The sequence below is a fragment of the Megalobrama amblycephala genome, linkage group LG23 (assembly GCF_018812025.1).
Source record: "Megalobrama amblycephala isolate DHTTF-2021 linkage group LG23, ASM1881202v1, whole genome shotgun sequence".
Classification (NCBI taxonomy): domain Eukaryota; kingdom Metazoa; phylum Chordata; class Actinopteri; order Cypriniformes; family Xenocyprididae; genus Megalobrama; species Megalobrama amblycephala.
Window position 1 is genome coordinate 27,630,278 of NC_063066.1, and position 27,780 is coordinate 27,658,057.

The 27,780-nt window shown below is 35.7% G+C and overlaps 2 protein-coding genes across 7 annotated transcripts; one reads left to right on the forward strand and one right to left on the reverse strand.

The window, feature by feature from the left end:
- Nucleotides 1–115: 115 nt before the first annotated feature.
- On the forward strand, nt 116–11,051 carry hnrnph1 (heterogeneous nuclear ribonucleoprotein H1). Of its 6 annotated transcripts, none has more exons than XM_048176924.1 (11): nt 116–366; nt 700–797; nt 883–1,038; nt 1,117–1,260; nt 2,789–2,927; nt 3,969–4,147; nt 6,401–6,504; nt 6,636–6,771; nt 9,018–9,095; nt 9,184–9,414; nt 10,226–11,051. In XM_048176924.1, exons 2-10 carry the CDS (start codon nt 713–715, stop codon nt 9,366–9,368), a joined length of 1,206 nt encoding a protein of 401 aa, XP_048032881.1. In that variant the 5' UTR covers nt 116–366; nt 700–712; the 3' UTR covers nt 9,369–9,414; nt 10,226–11,051. The 6 variants fall into 6 exon arrangements, with proteins under 6 accessions (XP_048032881.1, XP_048032879.1, XP_048032883.1 ...); XM_048176922.1 differs by having other exon boundaries at nt 132–366; nt 9,184–9,282; XM_048176926.1 differs by having other exon boundaries at nt 133–366; nt 9,184–9,282; nt 10,222–11,051.
- Nucleotides 11,009–27,657, reverse strand: rufy1 (RUN and FYVE domain containing 1). The gene is made up of 17 exons (XM_048176919.1): nt 27,334–27,657; nt 20,591–20,764; nt 18,690–18,807; nt 18,486–18,587; nt 18,237–18,360; nt 18,093–18,154; nt 17,782–17,917; nt 16,875–16,976; nt 16,106–16,222; nt 15,819–15,986; nt 15,617–15,714; nt 15,293–15,412; nt 13,360–13,489; nt 13,113–13,207; nt 12,983–13,031; nt 12,170–12,247; nt 11,009–12,090 (listed from the first exon to the last, which is right to left on the reverse strand). Exons 1-17 carry the CDS (start codon nt 27,614–27,616, stop codon nt 11,950–11,952), a joined length of 2,097 nt encoding a protein of 698 aa, XP_048032876.1. The 5' UTR covers nt 27,617–27,657; the 3' UTR covers nt 11,009–11,949.
- Nucleotides 27,658–27,780: the final 123 nt, after the last annotated feature.

A 27,780-nucleotide genomic window follows, 5' to 3' on the forward strand; every position in this document is an offset into this window, starting at 1 on the left:
AATAATAACATAATTTCCCATATTTGTTTGGTTTGATGCACAAATACACATAGCGAATGTCATGTACAAAAATGTTTTTGTCATATACGTTAGATTTAGAGCGCTGTAACGTTTTTACACCCCAAACAGAAGGTGTCGACAAACGCCCTCTTTTAGTTTCTGAATCCGCATTAGATCAGTGAAGAGCGCCGTTTATCGCCCGTTCATACAGTTCATACGCGAGCACAGTTCAGCTTGTCGTGTTATCTTATTATTTATTTATAGACATATATAAGAAGTGGTAAAATACTTTATTAAGGGGTTGATATATTACATCAACTGGCTTCGGTTGAGTAGACGAAGCGTCTTTTGGGGGTTTATCAGAAGGTATGTGGTGCAGCTAGCTTGCTAAGCTAACAGTTTCGTTTTCTCAGTTTCCCATTTATTATGTAAATATAACTATTTACTATTACCTATTTATTTTATGCCTAAATTGATCTTCTTTGGGTTTTTCGTTTTGACTGAATAGTTTTTTTATTAGTTAGGTAACGTTAGTTTAATAATAGCTAGCATTATGTCTGAGTTGTTTACCATGCAGTGATGCTCCATTTGAGATGCATATAACTTTATGAAATACAGCTCATTTTAAAACAGATATTAGTCCATGTAATACTGCAGTGTATTATACATTCACCTATCCTATAATTTGTGTTTAAACAGTTTTATTTCCAGCATGGCGGATGGAGAGGGGTTTGTGGTGAGAGTCAGAGGTTTACCCTGGTCCTGTTCTGTTGATGAAGTTCAGAGGTTTTTCTCAGGTAAAACAGCCTCTGCTTAAATCTCCATATTTTCTTCTTATGGTTTATTCCTGGCTTGACTAATTCTGGCTAAATTTCATTACAGAATGCAAAATTGCAAACAATGGAACAAGCATACACTTCACATACACACGGGAAGGACGACCAAGTGGAGAGGCGTTTGTTGAGTTTGATTCGGAGGAAGATCTTAAAATCGCAGTGAAGAAAGATCGTGAAACTATGGGGCACCGTTATGTAGAAGGTAGGCAGCTCTTTTTGCCTTAGTTAAGATCCTTAATAATTAATGACAAAATGCTGATCGAGTCATTTGTGGTTTCAGTATTCAAATCAAATAGTGTAGAGATGGACTGGGTTCTTAAGCATACCGGACCGAACTGCCCAGACACAGGAGGGGATGGCCTGGTTAGGCTTCGCGGTCTGCCCTTCGGATGCAGCAAGGAGGAAATTGTCCAATTTTTTGCAGGTATGTTTGATAGGAAGTTCAAATTCCACACTTTACACACAATTAAACAGTATGCCAACATCTAAGGTGTATTTTAGCTCATCAAACCATCATTTGCACATAAATGAACTTTTTAATCAAAGTGCTCAGTTTTAGTCATTTAATCTTTAAAGTTAGGATTAGTTGAAATTTGTATTAAATCTCCAGAATTGGATCATCCAGAAGGACCAAGATGGGTCACTTTTTATCCAGCTTTGTCCTTTAAAGGGTTAATTCACACAAAAATGAGAATTGTCATCATTTATTCACCCTCATGTCAAACCCATAAGGCTTTTGTTCATCTTCGAAACACAAATGAAGTTATTTTTAATGAAACCTAAGGGATTTCTGTCCATTGAAAGTATATTCACCCAAATCTCTGACACTTCAAAATGTACATAAATAGATCGTAAAATAAATCCATATGAACTGAGTGGTTTAATCCAAGTCTTCTGAAGAGACACGATACTTTATTTGATTAACAGATTTAAGTTAGGCTTTTATTCACATATAAACATTCTCGAGAACAAACCTCATTGGTTCTTGCAGAAGCTCAAACATGCAGCGTAACACACGAGAATGAACATCATTGGTTCTCGTGCCTCAAGCAAGCATGCTTGAGCTTTCACGACCAAAACTGAATGATGTATACATTATTCGCTGATTAGGGCTGTGACACTAAATCGATGCATCCCAGTTCATAGATCGATTTTGATATTTTCCGAATGCATCACAATTCTCTCTCAAATCGATTATGAGGGTAGTTTTTAAAACTACCCTCACACTAAAACCGCACACTCAAATGCTCACGAAGAAGAGCACTCATGCGTTTGGCTGAGTTTGAGAATGTACTTGCACCTCAGAATGCTTTTATGACGCAAGATTAATGTAAACAGCCATGTAATTCGCTTCAACATTTTTGAACTTTATGAATTATTATTTTATAGAAGGTTCAATTGGTGTGTGTAAGGAATTGGAAGCAAGCAGAGTACAGCTGTTAAAAACTAAGCTCAGAATCGTTTCGAGAGAGAACCGCAATGCGTTTGGAAAGAAGGTGGACAAAATCTCATGGGTTGGGAATGACATGAGGGTGAGTAATTGATGACAGAATTTTCATTTTTGAATGAACTATCCCTTTAATGTAGTTATAAGAAATTGTACATTTTAAATTAAATTGCCTCAGCCCTTTTTGTAGTTTTTAGATTTGAACTAAAACAGGTGTACAACAATCTAGGCATTTATTGGGGCTTTCCAAACAAACAGAGATGGGTTGAGACAGATGCTCAATAGGTATTTGATTTAAGTGACCCTTTTTTCTTTTTCTTGCACCAAATTATCCATAAGTTGTGCCAGAAAAGGTTCAAGTGTATTGCGGCCCCATTTGGTATGTTTATATAATATCATTTCTCATTTGACATAAAGAGAAACCCATAGAGTAAATATAAAGTCTTGTTAATGGGCTTGTGACTTAATTTGTCCCCCACTGGGGTTATCTGTCCTTGGGTTGAAGGGTTGGAAATCGTGCCAAATGGGATAACATTGCCGGTGGACTTCCAGGGGAGGAGTACGGGGGAGGCCTTCGTGCAGTTTGCTTCACAGGATATAGCCGAAAAGGCTCTAAAGAAACACAAGGAAAGAATAGGGCACAGGTGGGGATGGCTGGTTGGTTGCCTGGATACGTTGCTTTTCTTATGGTGTTCACCTCATTAAATCATCCACTGCAGAAATGACAAGACATGACCACAGATGATTTGATGACAAATAAAAAAACAAGGAAAATGAAGCCCAATAGTTTATCTGTTTTTGGTGCTGAGTGAACCATTGAGCTGCACTCTATAGTTTTAAAGAGGAAAAGTGTTTTGCAGATATTTGAACTTAGACATAGAACTTTAGTGAATTTTCACTCTTAACTCTCATTTTCATGGACATTCAAAGCATTTTGGGATGGAACTGAATCGATATATCTGCCAGACTCATTAAAAGTGCGGCCACATTAGCAAAATTTTACAGTCAAAAAGGTCCTTTGTATACTGTCAATTGCTCACACACAAGTTACTTTGAGCTTTCTGTTGGTCAGTTCCCAGTTGGGTAGATTCCTGTTAAAATTATTGGGTTTCAACTGTGAACATTTTGCTGATCAATGTTAATACGCCAATATTTGGTCTATTGAGATCAGCCTCATTTAGCTAATTGGCATCAGCCCTCCCTGCTTGACCGATCACATGGCCACTCAGCACTAAGCCTGATGTAATAGGAATCTGTCAGTGTTTCTGCCATTTTGAAGACTTCAGATCATGAGGACCCAGTTAAACAGGTAATACAAAGTTAACCCTAACAGTCTGAAGTGCTTTGCTAGCAGAGAACGAAAGCAGCGTGTCAGTCCAATGAGACCACATCACGCCTTCGGGTGACCATAAGAAAAGTTCTTTATAATGAAGGGTTGAATGAAACTAAATATATAAGGGTTCTTTATTTTCTGTCTCTCTGTGTCTCTTTTTTTCGGAAACTGTTACGTAAAGTCACTGAACGGAGACGCTGACTGTTAATTAGTGTCATCCCAGAGTCATTCTAACTAAGGGTGTTTGTTCATTAGACCCGTTTTCAGACAGCCTTATTTATACTGCACGCAGGAATGCTCTTGTCTTGTGCCGCTAGACCCTGGTGCTATTACTTTGCCTTTATGTCCTTAGGTATATAGAGATCTTCAAGAGCAGCCGTGCGGAAGTGCGCACACATTATGAACCCCAGCGTAAGGTCATGGGCATGCAGAGACCGGGCCCCTATGACAGGCCAGGAGGAGGCCGCGGTTACAACAGCATGGGCAGAGGAGTCTCCTTTGAGAGAATGAGACGTGGAGGCTATGGTGGAGGTACATTTTTTTTGGTGCTTATCAATATTATGCTACTGATAGAGCTTAATGATGTTTAACCTGGAACATTCCTACTGTACAAATGTTTGGGGTTGGTAACATTTTTAAAAAATGTTTCTGAAAGAAATGTCTTCTGCTCAGCAAGACTGCATTTATTTCATCAATAATATGGTAAAAACAGTAATATTATGATATACTTTTACAGTTTTAAATAACTGTTTTCTATTTTAATATATTGAATAAAGCTGAATTTTCAGCATCATTTACTCCAGTCTTCAGTGTCACATGATCCTTCAGAAATCATTCTAATATGCTGATTTTCCACTTAAGAAGCTTGTATTATCAATCTTGAAAATAGTTGTGCTGTGTAATATTTTTCTAAAAAAACCTTTTTTTTTTTCAGGATTTTTTTGATTAATAGAGAGTTCAAAAGAACAGTAAATAGAATGTTGCAGCCCTGTTACCTAATTATTAGGGGTGTAACGATACACTAGTTTCAATACAATTTATGATACTGAACTCACGATACAATACTATCGCGATACTTAAAGCCACAAATATTCCCCCATTGCATCATTATACATTATTTTCAACATTAAATATAGTAGTTTAATGTAGTACTGTCACTGAAACTCTGTAAACATTCATTTTTTGTAAAGCAGTACACTCGTGCTTTCAATGCAGGCATTCCTTGTATCTCTTTTACATAAACAAGCAGCGCACGCACAGTATCTCCTGGTGCTCACTATGTCCCGCCTCTCTCTCTATTAATGTACTTGCATGTTAAGAATAAACCATCTAAAACACTTCTAATCATCATACTACCAAAACTAAAAACGCAATATGGTAAGTTAAATTGCTTTCTCTTCGGGGAGTGCAGCTTTAAATTATGTTTGCACTTTCAGCTTGAGGAGTGCCGCCTATGCGCATATGCCCTGAAGATGATCAGTGACAGTTATAATCGCAAAACGTGTCAAAATGACTATTCCCAAACTTTATTAGTTTATTCAAAAATTAAAATTCTCTTTTCATTTACTCACACTCATGTTGTTTTCATGGGTCACGCACACACGCAAATTTAAACATGTTCATTGTAAATCTGTTCGCATATGCGCATATGCTCTGAAGATGATCAGTGACAGTTATAATCGCAAAACGTGTCAAAATGACTTCCCAAACTTTATTAGTTTATTCAAAAATTAAAATTCTCTTTTCATTTACTCACACTCATGTTGTTTTCGTGGGTCACGCACACACGCAAATTTAAACATGTTCATTGTAAATCTGTTCATCATAAAATTGAATTTAGGCTTTTATTCAGATGAAGATGAACGAAAATCTTATAGATTTGAAATGACATGAGGGTGAGTACATGACAGAATTTACATTTTTGGTTCAATTATACTTTATAAATACAGTAAGCTGAGTCTTGGATAAAACCATAGGCGTCATTTGCGGATGGGACGGGTGGGACATGTCCCCACCACTTTTTGAAACATCTCGTGGCACGGATGTCTAATTACAAAAGAAACACCTCTAGTTGATTATCAATTTGTGTTAATAATAGGCGATCTGGCGCTGGGATGTGTGGTTTTTGAAATCATGTTCAGTGCTCGTTTTCACTGTTGTCAGAGGCGCAACAGTGTTCTCTTGACGCTCGTGCACACTGCGGATTCACACGGATGAGCGCTTCAATCTATCGCTTAACTGTTGCAGAGACTCACTATTCGTTAGGTTGAAATCACAAAACAAAATACACATAAACGTGTCCTTGCTCTTGATATACAATCACTGATGAACATCTTTGGTTTTAATGAAAAAAAAAAATCATGCATGGATGGATTAGAACCCTGAACCTCTTGCACGCTAAATAAAAACGCTGCCACTAGTCCATCAGGACAATTATTACATGTAAATTATTTACATGTAAAGTAAAATCACAAATTTAGATTTATCAGCCAATATATCGGTAAGTGGATTTCAAATATAAGTTAAAAAATGTTATCTGCCAAAAAATTTTATATCGGTGCATCCCTAAACGTAACTCTAACAAAGTTCAAGTTTGGGGAAGGAAGCGGCCATTAAACACAACTTTAATTCTAAAATAAACATAAACAACAAAACGAAAGGAACAGCAGCGGCCAACTTCTGCATATAAGCATAACAAAGATATTTGTGCACAGTTAAGTAAAATAGCCAGTGAAAGGCTTATCAGGATTTTTTAATTTGTTCTTTCTCTTATTTAAATCAAAGATGGTCGTTATGGAGATGGCAGCTCCTCATTTCAGAGCACAACAGGGCACTGTGTGCACATGAGAGGCCTTCCGTACAGAGCTACTGAGACAGACATATATAATGTGAGTCCTTATACTCACAGATACATGTTTATTTCCAGACTATGTATTTTGTGTCTGTTAATGCAAAGCATTTTTTCAGTTAAATTATATAGCATCCAGTTTACTGTCTGTCTCCATGTTGTCCTCACTAGTTTTTCTCTCCACTGAACCCGGTACGTGTTCACCTGGAGATCGGTCCCGATGGGAGAGTGACGGGCGAGGCAGATGTAGAGTTTGCCACACATGAGGACGCCGTGGCTGCCATGTCAAAGGACAAAGCCAATATGCGTAAGTATTAGACGGGAATAGCTACATTCACACTGCAAGCCTTAGTGCACAATTCTGATTTATTACTCAGGCCCTGTGTTTACACCTGGTATTAAGCTGCATTTTATTAGATCGGATCACAAGTAGACGAGGAAGACACATACCCATTTACCTTTTTAATTTTTTTTTGTCCGCTTTTGTCCTGATTTCTTCGAGGGGAGGATCTATGGGCTTTTTCAGATCTTTTGATCTAATGGACGAAATATGCTCATGCAATTTACATATGAACTTGACCAGAGACGACAGAAAAACATACAGAGAGCAGCAGCTTTCCCTTCTGGCTAGTGCGCTTCCCATAATGTTTAAGCATTAGGTCATTGGCTGTTTGAACACATTCGACCACATGAGCGTCTACACTACGAAAGCAATCCAGTCAAATGCATTTTCGACTACCTCTGGAAGTGGCTAAAAGTGTAAACAGGGCCTTACATCCAATTTCTTTATGTGGCTGTTCTTTCTTTTTTAAAATGTGATCAATATCAGAATTGAGTGTGAACTGGCCACAGTACTGTAATGAACCCACAAAAGAATAATAACAAATGTTATAGGTCATACATGTTCATTTATAAGGTGATCCACCATGGAAGCCTGCAAATTTGTGCAAAGGCGATAAGGAATATGCAGATGAGGATGAGATTTAGAGATATTTTTCTCATATAGTTTTCCCTCAAGCTTTGCTTGTATAGAACTGTCACTGTAATACGTATAACAGCTCACTGTCCCTCCACTGACTAAATCTGCTGCAAATTTCCATATTCACAGTGACCAAAAAAACTACCAGAATGTACAAACTTTGGAGTGACTCCCATCAAGTTGATCTCAGACGTAAAAGTTACATGACTTCCGATATGACTTCAGACTTCAGAGGTTGCATTGCAAAACCTCAAACCTGTATCTGATGTAGGACCACATATGTTGCAAACCAGAATTGAAAAGATCAGAAAAAAAAGAAAAAAATTGAATCTATGTTGAGTTTTTTTGCCTGCAGTCTGAACGTAGCTAAAGACAAAATATTGGAATCAAATGATATTCATTAAGTTCAGGTTTTGCTAATGTGTCTTGAATGTCTGAATTCTTCTGTTGAAGCAAACTGAACACCTTACTAAAACATGATAGATTATGATAGATCATAATCTGGGGCCGTATTCACAAAACATCTTAAGGCTAAAAGTAGCTCCTAACTTGCCGATTTAGGAGAAACTCTTAAAAATAATGGGCGTGTCAGTCCTAATTTTAGGAGTCCTAAATTTTTGCTCTAAGAGTATTTCACAAAGCATTTTAGAGCTAAAACTAGCCCCTAAGTCTGTAAAACGTTAGGAGTAGTCAAGTCACTAAGACCAAATCACAAACAGTCCTAATCCACCCAAAGACACTGTAGCCTACACCATTGAGGCAATAGCAATAGAGCCTTGGGTGCTGAACCTTTTCTTCATAAATGCAGTACATTTTGATTTATAGATTTGAATCTATGAGACGGCAAAAAAAATCTTTAACAAATAAATAAATATTGTCTGATTACCTGTGGCAAAAGTTTCACACTTACAAATGATTGAATAGATAAAAAAAAAAAAAATGAGTGAGCCAAGAGTGAGGGACAGGGTGGCGGAGGGATGCAGAAAACTGTCAAAGTAACTATAGGCGAGTCGGCTCTCATCTGTGTATATATTCCTCCTCTCAAGCTGATTAGAAAGACTGTTCGAATGTGTTTCTCCCAAACTTTGTTTATAAAATGTAATTTGTCGCTTGAATTCTGCATTCTCTTGAGATGAAGACATCCAAGAGGCGGACAATTAACTGTATATACTAGTTTAATTCGTGACACTTAGCCTACATTTTAAAACCTTTATGGCAACAATATGGCATTTTATTTTGACTTTGGCAACATTTTTATTAAAAAAATATTTATTTGAATAGGGCAACATTTGCATTTTAAAACCATTATTTTAATATGGAAACAATCGCTGACTTCAGCCAATCACTGTGTGTATACTCCATAGAAACGAGATCAACCCCGCCCTTACTCTTAGCTTAAGACTTCAGTCTATTCCTTAGTAAAAGTTTGTCTCTGCAGCTTTGTGAATAGGTTTTAAGAGAAAACTCTTAGCTAAGAACTTTTACTGCTATTTAGGAGAACTCTTAGTGGTAAGATAAAATGTTTTGTGAATACGGCCCCTGGAGTCTAATTAACAACACTAATTGTCATGCAGAGCATCGTTATGTGGAGCTGTTCCTAAATTCAACGGCAGGGGGCGGAAGCGGAGGATATGGTGGCCAAATGATGGGCGGTATGGGTAAGAGCTCTTTACCTCTTCTTCAGAAATGAGTAACTCTTACTGAGCAGCTATTAGGAGATGCAATATTGTTGCTCTGCAGGGAACCAGTCGTCATACGGACACAGCAGCCAACAGATGGGCTCTGGCTACAGCGGTGGTTATGGTAACCAGAGTGGCATGGGGGGCTACAGTGACTACAGTGAGTGTCAGCTCTTCCGTAGCTCTGCTAGCCGGTTCCATGCCAAATCCTATCGCCCTTGGACCCCTAAGGGTAGCTGTTTGTAATGCCTGATTAAAAAGCCTTTCGTGTTATCCTGTTGTAGATGATCAGGTAAATACAATCACCATTAAACAGTACTTCAATACAAATATTATAATTTTAATAAAGTTTGTCTGGATTTTACATTGACTACAGTAGTATCTTTCTGTTGTGATACCTAAAATATAATGTGTATGTAATGTGTATCCTTCGACATTACATTCAGAGATTTTTACATGAAACTAAGGTGTAGGGATGTCAAACACAGAGAGCACAATTCAGTGAAAGCTTATGATTGCTGAGTGGTTCGCTTACCAACCAAATCAAAGAGACAAAATTTTTTTTGCCATTTTATATATGATAATTTGTACACAAGATGTATAATTACATTAAAAAAAATATTTATTGATGTTATGTTTTAGAGACATGTTGCTGGTTAAGATCGACATGATGCATTTTGCGATTAATAATTGAATAATTGGGTTCCAAAAAGAATTTCCAGGGAGTTCTTCCAGCCAATGGAATTTTTTGGGGTCCAAGTGGGGTAGAATTTGACGCATCACTGAAGGCCCCATCACATGACCTCTGTCAATGCAGGATTTCACGCAGGTCAAATGATGTAATGTTTACACTCAAAGTTCAAACGGTTTCACCTTTGACCCCACCTGACTTTTTAAATCACTGTTATTAATTGCCAAACAATTCAACAGGTGTTCATGGTGGTGAAATTGAAATTAAGGTTTTACAACCTTAAATCATCCTTCATGACAAACCTGCATCACTTGTCATGTGACCGGGCCTTGAGAATCATAGCAGACATGATGATTTTTTTTCGCACTGAGAACTCCCTGGTCCTAAAATGTGTATTTCTCCCTCCTGTCAGGTAATCAGGGCGGAATGGGCAGCAGTTACTATGGCGGAGGCAGCCGCGGATCCATGGGAATGAACGGCCTCAACAGCGGCATGGGGGGAGGCTGGGGAATGTAGCCTCTGGGGCCTTTCATAGCTGGTTTATAACCTACAACAAACCTTAATTTAAACAGTGTCCTCTTTTGTTTGTTTGTTTGTTTGTTTGTTCCTTGCTCCATTCTAAGTTGTTTCATGGCTTTACACAAGCAAACTTCTTTTTCCCTGTTGACATGGTTGAGGAAAATCATTTAACTAGAGTTAGTAATTTATGTTGAAGAGAAGTTCTTTATTTGCTGAAATGTGACAGCCCATGTATCACACTGGAGAGGTGCCTGTAAATATGTTTACAGTCGAGTATAAAAAGAGGTGATTTTTGTTTCCTCATTGCAGGGCACAGTGGGCCAACTTTATCAAAGCCTTTAGTACAGGTTGACGTCTTTGCACATGGAGGTTTCACTCTGTCAGCGAATGTAGCACATCATATCTTAAACTTTTCGCTCCAGCAAAGGTGTTTTGCATGTATTTAATGCTTAATCCAGGCCGAAAGTTTCAAAAGAGTGTACAAGTTTAGGGGGGAAAAGTTTTGTATTATTTTAAAGCATGGTTACAAGTGAAGGGGTTTCATTTAGATGCATGTTACTGTTTGCATTTGGAAAAGCATTTGCTTTTTTTCCCCCCCAAGCAATGTATCACGTGTGGTTTCAGTGTAGTGCATCAATGGACAGATGTCTTGATTCCTTATGTCTTCACAGATGGGTTAATACTTCAAGGCAGTGTTTATTAAACCATACACAATTCTATAAAATCTCCAGAGACTTCATTACAGATTTATGAACAGAACAGGAGACAAGAGAGGGTACAACACAGGAAACTGTCATACAATCTAAAATATACATTTTGTATTTAGAGAGCCTTAAAAAATTTGTAAAAAAATGTAGATATTTCTTTGTATGAGCAAAACAAGTTGGAGAAAATACAATCCATTTGCTCTTTAGTCTTGCATACTTTGGACAAGGAAAAAACAATTAGACTTTGAGTCTCATTCATGATACAAGCAGAAGAAATTTTCAAGTTCACAAATTATGCATAATTATGCAAATGCATTCGATAGTTTATGAATGGCTAATACATTTCTTTAATAATTCATACATACCCACTTTATATAATAACTGGCTCCCATTTTGACTGATATGAGCTCTGGTAGTGGTGTTTTTGAGAGACATTCTGTGGATTAAATATTTATAGTACAAGCACATATGCTAAAAATGACATGATAAAGATTATAATTGTTATTCCATGTCTCCACTAATCAGTAATTTACAAAACCTTTACAAATGTGATTCAGACCTATTTTGATAAGAGGAGACAAAACTAAAGACTAAAAAGCACGAAGAGTACCAAAAAGATTATTCTTCTGCGTTCACTCTTGGTGAACATCTGAAAGGCTTCCAAGTGTTAGTTCGCTCCCTAAAATGGAGACTACCAATATAAATACAGTCATATCAATGTTACCGTTTCTAATTATCATAGCATCTTCCTGTCAAAGAAACTTTGCATATGATTTTGCAAAAATCAAAAGGTTTAGTCAAACAGAAGCCAGTGGTGTCACGAGATATTAATGCATAAGTGTTAAAAATACAAAGAAATTAAGAGTTGGCCTGTAGTTTCACACATGATCAGCAGATAAGTTAAACATTGTCAGGAGGCAATGGAGCTCCTCTGGAGCAGAAGGGAATGGCAGACATCACATACGCGGACAGGTTTGGGGTACGAGGGCAAAGCCAACTCATTACTGGAGCAGTTGTTGCAATAGATGTCTCCACAGTTCCTGCAATGGTGCTTCAGACAGAAACACAAGAGTTGAGTTATTTGCCAAAGGACTGCGATATAGTGATTGACAGAATGGAACATCACTCACTTTTCTCCGAGAGATTGAGAATTCTTTTTGGCACTGTTTGCACTGTGTAGCTTCATCATCTTTTAGCCAGGCCTGACCCTGTTGAACAGAAATCACATCAATTACCATTGGAATATACTGAAAGTTACTTTTGAAAGAAATGAATACTTTTATTCAGAAAGGATGCATTAAATGTATCAAACATTTATAATATTACAAAAGATTTCTATTTCAAATAAATGCTGTTCTTTTAAACTTTATATTCATCAAATTGTCACAGCCTCCACAAAAACATTAAACAGCACAACAGTTTTCAACATTGATGATAAAAAAAAGTTTCTTGAGCAGCAAATCAGCATATTAGAATTATTTCTGAAGGATCACGTGACACTGAAGACTGGGGTATGTATATAAAGTGCAATAATATTTCACAATATTGTTATTTTTTTTTTTTTTTTTTTTTTTTTACTGTTTTGGGGGGTTTGATCAAATACAGCCCTAGTGAGCATAAGAGACTTCTTTCAAAAGCATTTCAATATCTTACCAACCAAAAACCTTTGAACATTATATACAGTATATAGAAACAAACTGAGAAACCTGATATGCTGGATTCATACAGGAAATTTCCAAAAAATTAATCCTCATTTTTTTAATGTAAAATACACTGCAATAAAAAAATTATAGTTCATTCAAATTCAATGATGAAACATCACCTCAGTAGCAGTGTGGGTAATGGGTAGGATGAGTTACACAGCAAAGTGTAATAAAGGAAACAGTAATACTTGGCAAGCACCACTAACCGAATAAAGGTGAATTTGCAAGAAGCTCTTTTACCTTCAAGGCTTTATTGACCTCTTTGAAGTCCTCCATCTTGAGTTTGGACCTGAAAGCAGGGTTTTGGTGTAAGACTAGTGTGTGTTATCAGACAAAAGGTATGACAGAAATGAGAGTAGAGTTGTCCTACTGGCTTAGATGAAGTCCCATCTCCTGTAGAGCCTGTTCCTGCTCCTCACACAGCTGCTGGAGCTGTTTCTTCTCCTGTCGAAGGTCAAGCAGCTCCTGCAGAAACAAAGATGCAGAATTCTAGATCAAAGCATGACTTATTCATGACAAAATAGAAAGATATTCATTCTTGATTTATTTTGTAGATTTTAAAGCCATTTATTGACTGTACTGGTTAGTTTTATGGCTGAAGCAGCAGTGTATCTGACCGTCTGCAGGCCCTGCAGTTGCTGCAGCTGTGTGCGCAGCTCTGCGCTGTTGTCCTGTTCTCTCTGTAGTTCCCTCTGCAGGCTCTGCCGCTGTTCTTTCTCCACACTGAGCTCTGACTCCAGGCCTGCCCTGTAAAAAGAGAGAACAGCAACAATATGGAGTCTAATGAAAGGGTATCTGCAGGGTTTTACATTTAATCAGCTTTAGGGCTTTAGACCGTTAAGACCTGTACAAATAATTTATTAACATTTAGGCAGGGTAGAGAAAGATCTATGGTAACATTCACCATGCAATGACTGAAAAAACGATTTAAAAAACCTTAAAGTTCAAATAATAGAGGATTTGACGAAAACAAAAAGGTTATAAAACGCTAAAGCTCACAAACCATTTCAGACTTTAAAACATGTTTTGAAGAATTAAAATCTAAATGATAAGAATCAAAATTATAAATGATTATGTATGTATGTGTATATGTGTTTGTATAAATTCAGTCGGTAGATCGAAATAAGCATTCTTGAAATCTGCTGAAATGTGACAAGTTTAAAGCTATGATGTTTGTTTGTTAACACCATGCCAACATCTGTGGCTACTTTCATGGCAAGAAAAACTTATGATAAAACTATATCAGGTTTTTACCATTTATTTTTGCTTAATTTATTTTAAACTCAAACTATATTTGGTTTAACTTTGTTAAAAAAAATCAGAGTTAACAATTAAAAAACAGGGTTAAAACCAGCACAATCTAATAAAACATGCTTCAATAATAAAGACTTTTGACAAAAAGAATGTGTTAGTGGATCTTCTCCTATTATTAAAAACTTGTGTCATCCTAAAATGGCCTATTCTGCAACGGGTATAAACAATCTGGTCTCATCGGTTTGAGAACTGATAGAAAATTCTTCTTCCAACATTGGTGCTGATTTCATGGAGTTTGTTCATAGTATATAGATCCCATTCTGTTTGCCATTTGTTATTAATATAGGAATTAATTATTGGTTTAAGATACATAGGAGGTACTGTGCAAATTTCGAGGTTTGCTGATAATGCCTGTTTTGCGGCAGAGTCTGCTTCCTTGTTTCCTTTGATTCCACAGTGTCCAGGTACCCAACAAAACCAGATATTAAATTGATGACCCTCTATTTCAAGCAGTTTGTAAAAAAATCATTACAAGTGCTGGGTGATCATTTTTAAGGGATGACACTGCAAAAGAGAAATACAGGTTCAAAGTCCTGTCTCTAAGCATCTTTATGTAGTCCAATGCCAAAATGAAAGCATTTGCTTCTGCTGTAAAAATTGAGCTATGTTTAGGGATGGATATTCCTCTTTTTTGGTGGTTGTTTACAAATGCAGATTATACACAGTCCTCATATTTTGATCTGTCAGTATATATATAGGTATATGTGATGGAAACATTTCTCTGATATAAAGGAGTTGTTGTTAAAGTTATTTGGGCGTTTCAGATTTTTTGTTTCTTGTTAAATCTAAAATTATTTTTGTTTTTTTGAATTTACAAAGGGGGATTTTACAGAAGTGTGTTTTGTTCCAGTATGCTTAGATCTGCTTCGAGATTTTGTAACGTGGTTTTATCCGTAGTCCAAAAGGTTGGATATGTTTTTGTTCGTACAGGCTTGTAAGATGAGATAAGAAAACAGGATGATAAGCCGGATGTCCTTTATTGGTCTTTAGTCTTACTGTGTTTGCAGGTATGATATAAACATCACAATGTAAACATTGTCAAAATTTATCAAGGCCATATCGCGATTCTTGTTGTGTTTTTTTTCTTGTCCCCAAATTTAAGAGCACTTGAATGATAATTCTTATACCGTTTAAGATACGCAAGATTTTTATGGCCATAAATTTGATACAACTGAATATAAGAATGTTGAGGGGTGAAATTATGAAAGCACATTTACAGAGGCAAATTCACACTACCTGAGCGTGTCGAGGTCAGTGAGACGCTTCTGCAGAGCGTTCACCTTCCCTTTCATCTCCGATCTCAGCTCATTCTGACTTTCATCCGTGTTCTTGCGCACATTTTCTGAATTTTGAAGCCTGAGAAGAAAACGCTCATGTTTATGAGGTTTTGAAAAAGTACATATTATTATATACATATCTCAAACGTTCACCCAAAATGAAACTTCTGTCATTATGCAGTTTCAAACCTGTATGACTCGTTCTCCCAAAGTCCAAGGAGAAAAGAAAGTCATACAGGTTTGGAACACTTTTGGGTGAATTATTCCTTAAATGTGCTGGCACCTCTGCTCCAGTTCTTTCATGGAAGCCTCCATCTGGATCATCTTCTTTTCCAGTTGTAGCATGTCCTCCACTTTTTTCTGGGCCACTCGATCTGACTCCTTATGGGTCAGATGAAAAGTCATACATTTCAATTGGTTACAAGTGATCCCATTCCAGTAACATGCTGTACAGACAAAAAAAAAAGAAAAAAAAAAAGTAACACCTGTGCTTTGTTGAACATCTGTATGTTGAGATTCTTGACTTGGTCCAGTTGTTGTCGTAGTGCGACCAGCGAGTCTTGTTTCTCGTGCGTGTCTTTTTCCAGAAGTTTCATGGCAACTTCCATTTCCTGTTTCAGACCGATCTGTAACTCCAGCTCCTTTTGCAGCTCCTGATTGGACAAACATTGCAAGTGATTGGCTCTGTACAATATTATATACATCCGATACAATATTAAATAAAAATCAAAAATAATTGTACACTCAGAGCTGGATTATTTTACATTTTTACCTGCCGGATTCGTTTCTCCTCCTTGTACTGCTTCCAAACTACATTGTACATTTCATCCAAACCTTGACGTGTCTGCCGATATGTTTCCAGCTCCACTTGGCTGTCTTGCAGAGTTACCTAAAAACAATTGACATGTGAGGCAAATATGGCTTTGCTTAGTAAATAAAAGTGGCCAGCTGGCAGGTAACTTTCTTTTGGAATTACTTTTTTTTCCCTCCATTTCACATGCTGGATTTTGGGTTCCTTGTGATTGTCGTCTTTGGCTTTCTTAGTTGGGGTTTTTGATTTGACTGCACTGCACTGACACTCAGAAGAGGACAAAACATGAACTGAATTGAGTTGGATGATGACACTAGAGCTGATTGTAGTTGAATTAAACTTATTTTATAATTGATTGACTTTACACAGCTATTGAACTGAACCAACACTGACTGACTTGAGCTGAATAATGACCCAATTGTCGTTTTAGAGTTTCTTTATAGCAGAATTTGAATTTGTCTCATATTTGATGAAGTTTAAGAAATTGATCGTAATTTTCCTTTTTATCACTATGAAGCTGATTTGAAAATCTGAACTGTATAAAGTGCAATATAAAGGTGACTTGACAAAATAATACATGTCTTAAATTAGTGATAAACCTATTGTTAGGCTATCAGCATTAGCAGTTCAAGAAGCAAAATCATGCTTCTCACATTTTTTTCTAGTGCTTTTTGCAAATGATTTCATACAGAGTGTTTTTAAAATACAACATTTCTATTGCAACTCTCACCTCCTCTTTCCTCTGACTATTTTCAAGAATATTTGCATTTTCTTGTTTAAGTTGCTCCTGCTCTTCACGCAGAGCGTTGATTCTGTCTGTGGCTGCTGTAAGCTGTATACAAGACAAAGAAAATAAAAATGTCTTTTCATGTTAATTCTGTATTTTACAGTGTGCATGAATTATAAGCAACAAATTAAAATATGCAAAAGCACATCATAGGGCTTGTTTACACCTGGTCAATTCATGTATTTTTATTGATCGGATAGATATCTGATTTTTTAAAACGGTTCCATTTACACTTGGCCACAGAAATGTGTCTCCGCAAAACAAATATAAATCTGATCTTCAATTGCCACGCTAAATGTAAATTTAAAGGAGTTCACATCAATAAAAGCAACAGATATGAGCTGCATTTTATTGATCATCAGCTATATCGCAATAGGAGAGAGAGCGCCATCAGCACTGATCATTTAGTCTCACTACTTTAAATAAAGATGATTGTTTTTTGAGTGTGTAACTTATTTTCAGTTTCATTTGTGGCAGTTTGCATGTCAGTTTGCTGAAGAGATAATCAGCTACTCATCTGCTGTGATGTGTGTTGCAGTAGCGCTATCATATCTAGCTATAGCATGTCATATAGCCAATAACAAGCTCACACGTGTTTATTTTTTAACACTTAGTAAAAGTGGTAAAATTCACAAATTTGGTTTCGACAACCAGATAAATTTACACTTTTCTGGTTTCGTCTTCAGTGCATCTCAAACCACCTCCTAAAGTGGATTAAAGTATTTAGGAGGGCATTTACATCTAGCCTGATAGTCATCCGATCAGAGAAATTGCATGTGACCAGGTGTAAACAGGCCCATAAAGTCCATAAAAAACAACGCGAAAGTATCTTTGTGTACAATGTTTTCACCTCCTCAATGAGTTTGCTATTGGTCTTCTCCAGCGAGTCCATCTTGGCCTGAAGGTCCGTCACTGTGCAGCTCAGATGCCGGTTCAGTTCTTCTATGTAGTGCTTCTGGTCAAGAATGGCTGTCATTTTTGAATCACTGTTAGTAGTTAATGAGTCGGAAAGAGTCAACATTACTGAACATTGTGGAAAGTCTTTAAATATCAAAAATTCAAATACTGGCACTAGTTTAAAACAAAATTACTGTCTTCTAAGACTTGTTTTTAGACACATAATTGATTAAAGTATTTGCTAAATGATCATCACACACTCACTCTTGCGTGGTCTCAGTTGCTTGCGGATCCTTTAGATACATTGAGAAGTCGATGACGCACACCTGCAGCAACAAGAATGCAGTGTTTTGTGTCAGTGTGAAAGTGCACATCTGGCAGCATGGTTTGAATGGCTGTATGTTTCACCTGAGAATCCAGATCCTCTCCTTTCACACATAAATTGGCATCAATCACATTCAGACCCACCAGCATCCCTACAATCACAGCCCCTTCTTCCTCCATTATAAGAGCCCCAGGCTCATAAAACTCCCTGAGAAAGAAAAAGAGCAGGAATTTACTTTGGGAAACACTACAACTTTTTGTATGATATCAAATAAATTCTGTACAAGGGACTAAATACTGAAGATTATTTTTCAATAACTTAACTGCTCTTACCCAAGAAGGTCTCTTCTATTTATAAGCACCTTCATGTAGTCTGCGATTTTTTTTTGCATAAGAGCCAGATGCAGCCACGCTCGAGCACGACCGAGCCCTGTCCTGAAACAACACAAATACTAATGAATGTAAATACCAAATGCACACACCTATTACACTGATTCAGACATATATCCAAGACATGCGCCTATGATGGGCACCTACTTGATTCCAGGCATATCACGAACACTGGTGGCAATATCTGCTGACTCAGGGCTCAGTTTCTCTATCAACTCCAGAGGAGCCCAGATTGACTTATTCTGACCAATGAAAGATTTCCTCACTGGAAAAACAGAAGCAATGCAGGATTTAGGCCATAAAAGCTGGTTAATTTCACAAAACATATGAACATATTTAGTTCTTACTTTATTATTTATTAAGAAAATGTAGCCTTTATGTTTTTCTGACAATTAAGCACATTTCTCTCCCCCCCAAAAATATTATTAAACTCTGAAGCAGGGTAACTAAAACCATAAAAATAAAATAAAATAAAAGTTTTTGAACGATAAGATATTTAATGTTTTTAAAAGAAGTCTCTTCTGCTCACCAAGGCTTCATTTATTTGATACAAAATACAGCAAAAACACTAATATTGTGAAATAGTTTTACAATTTAAAATAACTGTTTTCTATTTGAATATTTTTTTAAAATGCCATTTATTTATCTGTGTTGGCAAAGCTGTATTTTATCATTACCATTATCATTACTCCAGTCTTAAGTGTCACATGATCCTTCAGAAATCATTCTAATATGCCGATTTGCTGCTCAAGAGACATTTACTATTATCAATGTTGAGAACAGTTGTATAAAATGATTTTTTCAGGATTATTTGATGACTAGAAAGTTTAAAAGAGCAGCATTTATCTGAAATATAAAGCTTTATAAATGCAACATTATAAATGTCTCGGTAGAGATAATGTTACAAAAGCTTCCGATCTGGAAGTAGTCTTTGACAAAAACACAGTTTTCTCAGCTTTTTGTTCAAAATGTTACAGAATGCATGAAGGTAGAATAATTCTTTTTTTAAGCACAAGCTCTTGAGATATTGCATGTTCAAATATTCATACAACAAAATATTCTAGGGGCCATGAAAGTTTTGTGAAAGTGATCAAAATTGCTGGCCGTGGCTGGCAACTTGTTTAAGGATGCTGGTGAGGAAAAGAGTTAAAGGGTTAGTTCACCCAAAAATGAAAATAATTCCATGATTTACTCACCCTCAAGCCATCCTAGGTGTATCTTCTTTCAGACAAACACAATCTGAGATATATTTAAAAATATCCTGGCTCTTCCAAGCTTTATAAAGGTAGTGAATGGGGGGAATGATTTTGAAGCCCAAAAAAAGCATCCATCCATTATAAAAAAATAATCCATACTGCTCCAGGGGGGTAATAAAGGCCTTCTGAAGTGAAGCGATGGGTTTTTAAGAAAAATATCCATGTTTTAACCATAATAGCTTGTTTCCGGCAAACGGTTGAATGCATCGAATTACGGCGGAAGAGTAACCCCTGACTCGATGCATGACGCGATGATGAACAAGAAAGCACATAAGAAACACAAGACCGCTAATGAATTAGAAGTCTAAAATGAGAAATTTTAAAGAGAAATGTTGGAGAATTTGATATAAGAGGAGCTTGAGTTTTGCCCAGACCTATTTGTTCAAATCGTGAGAGGTGTCTAAGCTTACACTACTCCTACATCACATCAGGGGTTACTCTTGTGGCGCAAGTCCACTTGCAAGGTATGCTTACGGTCGTCTGCCAAAAGCGAGTTATTTTAGTTTATAAAGTTTTAAATATGGATATTTTTCTTACAAAAACCCACAGCTTCGCATCAGAAAGCCATTATTGATTTCTTTTATGAAGGATGGATACACTTTTTTGGGCTTCAAAATCGCCCAATTCACTACTATTATAAAGCTTAGAAAAGCCAGGATATTTTTAAATATATCTCCGATTGTGTTCATCTGAAAGATCATATACACCAAGGATGGCTTGAGGGTGAGTAAATCATGGGATAATTTTCATTTTTCTGTGAACTATCCCTTTAAACTTTATGTCCCATCTCACCTTTTAAACCATGTTTAAGACAGTGCTCCAGAACCACGAAGAACTGCTGCAGAGGTGGATACTCAGAGTCCAGCGTGCGTCCGAGACTGAGGGAGGACTGGATCAGAACCTTAATGCTGAGCTTCATCATGCTAAGGAGATTTGACCTCTCTACCACCATGGGATCCTTCACAGCTGGACAGATCAGAAAAAACACAAATGGAGAAACACATATGCAAACACTTCCTGTGGCATCTGCAGGACTAATAAGCTCACTATCGGTCAGTTTAACTGGTGAATCAGTGCAATTAAGTGCAAATGCAAAACAATGACTCAGATATTACAGTAAGGGGAAGGGGAAGTTCCTGCTGGAGTCAGGAAGCAGGTGCATTATGCATTTCCTGTATGCTGTAATGTCCTGAAAACAATTATGTCATATATTGTCATTTTATAAAAAGAAGCTACAGATGTAGGTTACTAAACATGTTCTGAATCAAATAACACTGACTGTATTAAAATGTTGCAGCTTAAATTAAAGCTTGAATAAGAATAAACCATATAAGAATTACAAGGATTCAGTCATGAATAGATTAACCTGTCTGATGCAATAATTTGGACCTTGACATTTTTTTTTTAATGGTTTTGTGGTGTCTAGGCCTCTGTTACAAAACTGTACTAGTGTGGTTTGATGGTATCAAATGGTTATATCATGGTTCTTTGTCATATACAGTAGTATTGAAATTTTACTATATTCATATACCTTAGTATTTGGGAGGCTAATGTGACATTTCAAGCAGTGTCAGCAGTAGATTGGCATGCTATATTTTCAATTACTTTTACTTTAGTACACTGTATAATTATTATTCATGCAGTTTCATATTTCTCATAAAGCAAATGCATTATTTTCTCAGGTCAAGTACAAAAGGGGTTTTTAAACTGGGGTACAGGGTCATCAAGGAAGAGCTAGATGGTCTATAAAAAAAGTTTACAAGAGAAAAAGTGTAAAATGAAATAAATTAAAAACTTATTTGAAGATCTTATAGGATCTTATAGTTTATAGGACCTTATAGGACCTTCAAACTCGGGTTGATGAGAGGTCTCGTGGGGCCCCTTCAAATGCACCCGGGCCCGAGCTTCCAGCAACACCATTCGTGAAGAAAACGGCCCCAACAGATCAGGGTCCCCATCAGAACCGAGCCCCGGGGACCCCCCTCTCAACGGTTCCGAGCCGCTGGGCCCTCCCCAGACCGAGATATCGGTCGTTATCTCTGGAACTCACCCATGTACATGTATAATCGGCCGTTACTTGGGAACGGAATAAATTTTTTCCACGTTTCATTTAATATATATATATATATATATATATATATATATATATATATATATATATATATATATATATATATATATATATACACACACATTTTTCACAGTAGGATTGGGTATTTGTACATGACAGACAACAGATGCAGTAGCTGTCTTTTAAAACTTTCAGATAAGGGTCCCTCCTCACACAAGGATGATTATATTTGGGAGCCTGTGGTATCAAAGACTGAAAACCCCTGAATTATGACATTAAATGCGATATTATTTTTAAATACTCATGTCACACTTCAGGGTTATTTATTTAGTGTAGTCATGATAGGGTGATGTAAAACAATTAAAAAATATATTCTGGTAAACAAATTGAACCATTTATTAAACAAAATAAATTAAATGGAAGATCAAAAATGTCCACCCTGTAGGAACAGATAGAAATGCATTAAAGGCATTTTTGTTTACTTTGTAAAGTACTACATTATTGATACTCTAGTAAAATTTCATTGTCACTGAATTACGGCCTATTTTCTTTTGCTGATTTTATGAAATTATTGTAAAAAACTGCTTAACAGGATGGACAACCTGATAACAGGGTGGACAAGTGGAATAAAGGATGGATGGATGTTTGATTTCCTATCGCTCACGTACAACAGGTTACAATTTTACTTTATTTTGAACTGGATTTAGATGGGAAACAATATGTAAAACATTGCCAGTGAACTTTAAATGCACTACTTCTTCAACTTTAAACATAAATTACATTCACAATCACTATGTACACTCTCAACGTTCACTCTGTTAGCTCTTGGGTGGACACTAACAGGGTGGACATTCTGATCTAAAAATCAGCCAATGCACTGTGTCTGAGCAAAAACAAGCTAACATAGGTTTATCAAATAATGAACTGTATGGTCTTTAAAACTATAATTTTAAAAATGTTTTTTTCTATTAACTTTTTTCATATTTCCCTTAACAGGGTGGGTGTACTAAAGTTGACCACATCAAGTTTGAAAGAAAAAATTGGTAAAAAAAAAAAAAAAAAAAGTTAAAATAATCAAGGACGTCACTCACCTTTCCAAAAAAAGTGATGACAGCTTTTTGATATGTCATTTAATTTTTCCAACTGTCATTTAAAGGGAAAGTAGTCCAAAATAAGAGGGTGGACAATAAATTGAGGAAAAAGATAAAAGCCTTGATTATAGTTGTTAAAATAAATTTAATAATTGAAAAAAATATATACATTATAGAGAATCTTTAGTGATATTGCCAACAATGTAAAACAGTTGGGGGGGGGGGATCATGTATAGTCAGTATTTGTGTTTATCGTGAAATGGACTACACAGGCCTGGGGACATAAGAAAAATGGTGTTATGTGGTGGTTCAAAATGCTGTAAAATCTCCAAAAAAAAAAATTCAATCAACATCAAAATTCTTCAGCTGGTGTTGTTTATGACTAAGACAGGTTTAAAAATGCTATATTTGTTCAACATTTTAAGGCAGTAAGATCATTATTTTTACTGTGGACACAAAAGGCACACTTGGGTAAAGTTGGTTTTATATTCGCAGACTTCTGATAAATTCAGACTTTCCAATAAATGTGCAATAAATTAATGTTTGCGAATTTTAAGCAGAGACATGATATTGACAACCAACGATTGTCAACTTACAACATTTTTCACAGTCGATCAAAATAGGCAAGTATTGTTTTAATGGCATATTTACTTGTGAATGTCCACTGAATGTCCAATGTAGTGTGATTAACAATAAAATAATGAATGTTTATGGGGAAAATTGGGAAATAATGAAATACAAAATTAGGAACCTAGCAATTTCAATGGGGAAATCGATTGCTTCAGTTAAAAGAGAAAAAGAATATAGTCTTATAAAAGAAATAATGCGCCTGTCTAGTAAAGTTAATTTGAACACACAGGAACTGATGGACATATCATCATTACAAGTACAATTGGATAACATTTATCAAGAAAAAGCAGAGGGTGCATTTATCAGGTCAAGACATAAATGGTTGGAACAGGGGGAAAAAAATACAAAATATTTCTTTAATTTGGAGAAAAGAAATGGTGAATTGACTTCTATAAGTAAATTGTTAATTAATAATACAGTCACAGAGGATGGAAAAAAGATATCACAGTTTGTTACTCAGTTTTATAAAGACCTGTATACTTCCAATTTTGTATCTGCTGATCTGAATGACTTTCTGAATAGTGTTGTAGACAAAGCCAAAGTTATTGATGATGATTTTAAATTGTTTTGTGATAGTGATTTAAAATTGGAGGAAGTTAAAGAGTGTATTGGCAATCTTAAAGATAATCGTTCTCCAGGTAATGATGGACTTGTTAGTGAGTTCTATAAAGTGTTTCGAGATAAGTTAGCGCCCTTTTTGTTAGCCGTCTTCATCGAATCTGTTGAAAAGGGGGAACTGCCCACCTCTTTAAGACAAGGCGTTATTACATTAATTCCAAAGCCAAACAAAAATATTTTGAATTTAGAAAATTGGAGACCCATTAGTCTACTAAATAATGATGCCAAATTATTTGCTTTAATTTTTGCCAAAAGACTAAAAAAAGGATTGGAAAATATTATAGACGAGGAACAGACTGGATTTATTCAAGGAAGGCACATCAGTAATAATATTAGATTGATCCTAGATATGGTAGACTACAATGAATATATATTAGATGATAGTTTTATCTTTTTTTATTGATTTTCATAAGGCATTTGATACCATAGAACACAACTTTTTATTTAAAGCAATTGATTTTTTTGGGTTTGGCAGTTATTTTCAAAAAGCTATCAAAACCCTATACAAAGGATGTACCAGTTCTGTAAAATTAGCAAGGGGGACATCTGGTAGATTTGAAATAAGTGGAGGGATTAGGCAGGGGTGTCCGATCTTGCCATTTTTGTTTTTGTTAGCAACACAAATAATGGCCCTTCACATCAAAAAAGGAATTTTCAAGGAATTACAGCGTTAGGAAAAACATTCAAGCTGTGTCAATTTGCAGATGACACTGCCTTATTTGTGAAAGATAGGAATGAAATTATTAAAGCAGTGAAATGCATAAAAGATTTCTCAGAAGTATCAGGGCTAAGAATGAATGTGAATAAGTCAATTCTGTTTCCTCTTAAAGACTGTTGTTTAACTAATCTTTGTAATATTCCAATTGCAAATCAAGTAACATATCTTGGAGTTGTTATATGTAAAGATGAATATTTGCGTAATAATTGGATTGAAGTTTAAACTATTAACAAAACAAATAAAAAGTTTAATATGTGGTTACAAAGGGATTTGTCAATTCAGGGGCAGGTGCTTTTGTCAAAAGCTGAAGGAATATCCAGATCAGTATATGTGTCATTATCATTGGACATTCCCCCTAAAGTTATCAAGCAATTAGATAAAATGCTTTTTGACTTTATTTGGAAAAACAAGCCTCATTATCTGAGAAAAGAAATTTTATGCAATTCCAAAGATCATGGTGGTTTAGAGGTGTTGAGTTATGATGCTTTAAACAATGTATTTAAGATAAATTGGCTTATTCAATATTTAAAAGATAAAGATAGTATCTGGAACTCCTTTCCCAATTATCTATTTAAGCAATTGGGTGACCTCTCATTTTTATTAAAGTGTAATTATTCAATTGAAAAAATACCGGTTAAGCTTGCAAAATTTCATAAACAAGCTCTCATGGCATGGACACTGGCATATAAGCATAACTTTTCACCTAGGAGATATTATATTTGGAACAACAAAGACGTCTTATACAAAAATAAATCTCTTTTTTTGATTACTGGGTTGAAAACAATATTATATTAGTTAGTCAGCTTTTAAATAATGATGGAAATGTATTGACTTACAGAGAATTTTTGAATAAATTTAAAATACCAGTTAGACCTAAGGAGTTTGCTGTTGTATTGGATGCAATTCCCCAAAAAGGATTGATCCTTCTGAGGAATGCACTACAGGAGGAAGATCTAAATTTTACAGATATCAAGTGTAAAATATTTATTGGTAATACAAATATTTTACAAAATAGAGTCTCAAATAATTATATTAGAAATATACTTAATAATATTCTTTATCCTCCAGCTCGTTTTTTCTGGTCTTCTGTGTTTGGGGATGTGAATTGGCGTAAAGCCTGGCGAACAGTGGATAAATTCTATGTTAATAATAAAGTAAAAGAAGTCTCTTTTAAAATAATGCATAGAATATACCCAGTGAAACATGTCTTAGAACGGTTTAAATTAGATATCGATTATTCTTGTAATTTCTGTAAAGGTGAAAAAGAAACTATTTTTCATTTATTTTTCCATTGTATATATACAAAAATATTTTGGATTGATGTCGAGCTTTTAGTTAAGAAAAAATTGAACATTGAATTGCAATTGAGTGGACTTGATATAATGATACACTTTAATGATCATGGGATTGAGAAAGAAAAGGCATACTTTATACAATTGTTAATATTAATGGGAAAGTTTCACATTCATAAGATGAAGTGGTCTGACTCCAAGCCAAATTTTTTTTGCTTTAAAAATGATTTCAAACTGTATTGTTCTGTTTTGCATAATTGTAAAAGTAAAAAGGCAATGCGAGCTCATAAAATTGTAAGCAGATATGATGTATAAAGTAGCACCCTTTTCCTTTTGTTTGTTATATATATATATATATATATATATATATATATATATATATATATATATATATATATATATATAAAAATTTTTTTTTTTTTTTTTTTCTTGTCCTCTGGCATTGTTTTTTTCACCTTATTTTAGCTGCTGGTTTGTTTTTGTTCTTTTACTTAAATGATATATCTCATTGTATTGTTGTTGGTTTGTGGCATTAATAAAAAAAAAAATAATAAATAAAAAAAGTAGTGTGATTAACAAGGCTATTGAATACGGATGTCCGAATGTGCGAATATAAAACCAACTTTACCCAAGTAAAAGGCACCGAGTTCCATGTATGTTTATATACAATATCATGGCAATACCCTGGTACCATGTCCAAATAACTTCGGTAAAGTTGGTTTTATATTCGCACATTCGGACTTCTGATAAATTCAGACTTTCCAATAAATGTGCAATAAATTAATGTTTGCGAATTTTAAGCAGCGACATGATATTGACAACCAACGATTGTCAACTTGCAACATTTTTCACAGTCGATCAAAATAGGCAAGTATTGTTTTAATGGCATATTTACTTGTGAATGTCCACTGAATGTCCAATGTAGTGTGATTAACAAGACTATTGAATACGGATGTCCGAATGTGCGAATATAAAACCAACTTTACCCAAGTGTCCAAATATATGGTAATACCGTTATACTTTGTTAGTTCTGTTATTGACTAGTTATATTAGTAAGTACGTGCAGTCAGTGAACGTTCTTATTTAAATGTCAAACTACGGAACAGGTGTCATACCTGCTGTCTTAATGGGATCAGGGGTGTCAGGGGTGTGTTGTGATGTGTCAGATCCCTTTAACCCCGCGCTGTAATGATTCACTCCGATGCTCAGCGTCTCCGTCGCTTTACGAGCAAACGACAAAATAGGCGCAGACCAAGAGCTGTCTGTGGGTTTGTCCTTCTGGACCTCGTCGGTATTTTTGGCGACATCATCTTGCTCAAGTTCCGTAGCGTCTGGGTCTTCTTCTTTTGCAGAAACGTCTTCGCCTTCAACTTTCGTGTTTGGGTCCTCGTCCGCCATATTTACTTATCAAAGCATGTGACTCGAGACCAGAGCAATCGGGTTTAATCGCTCAGGGGAGACAAATCGATTTGCGAGAGAGAGTATTTTTACTTTTAAAACAAATATATAGACATCAATTTAAACAAATGAGAATGACTATAAAAATAATTAAAATCTATTAG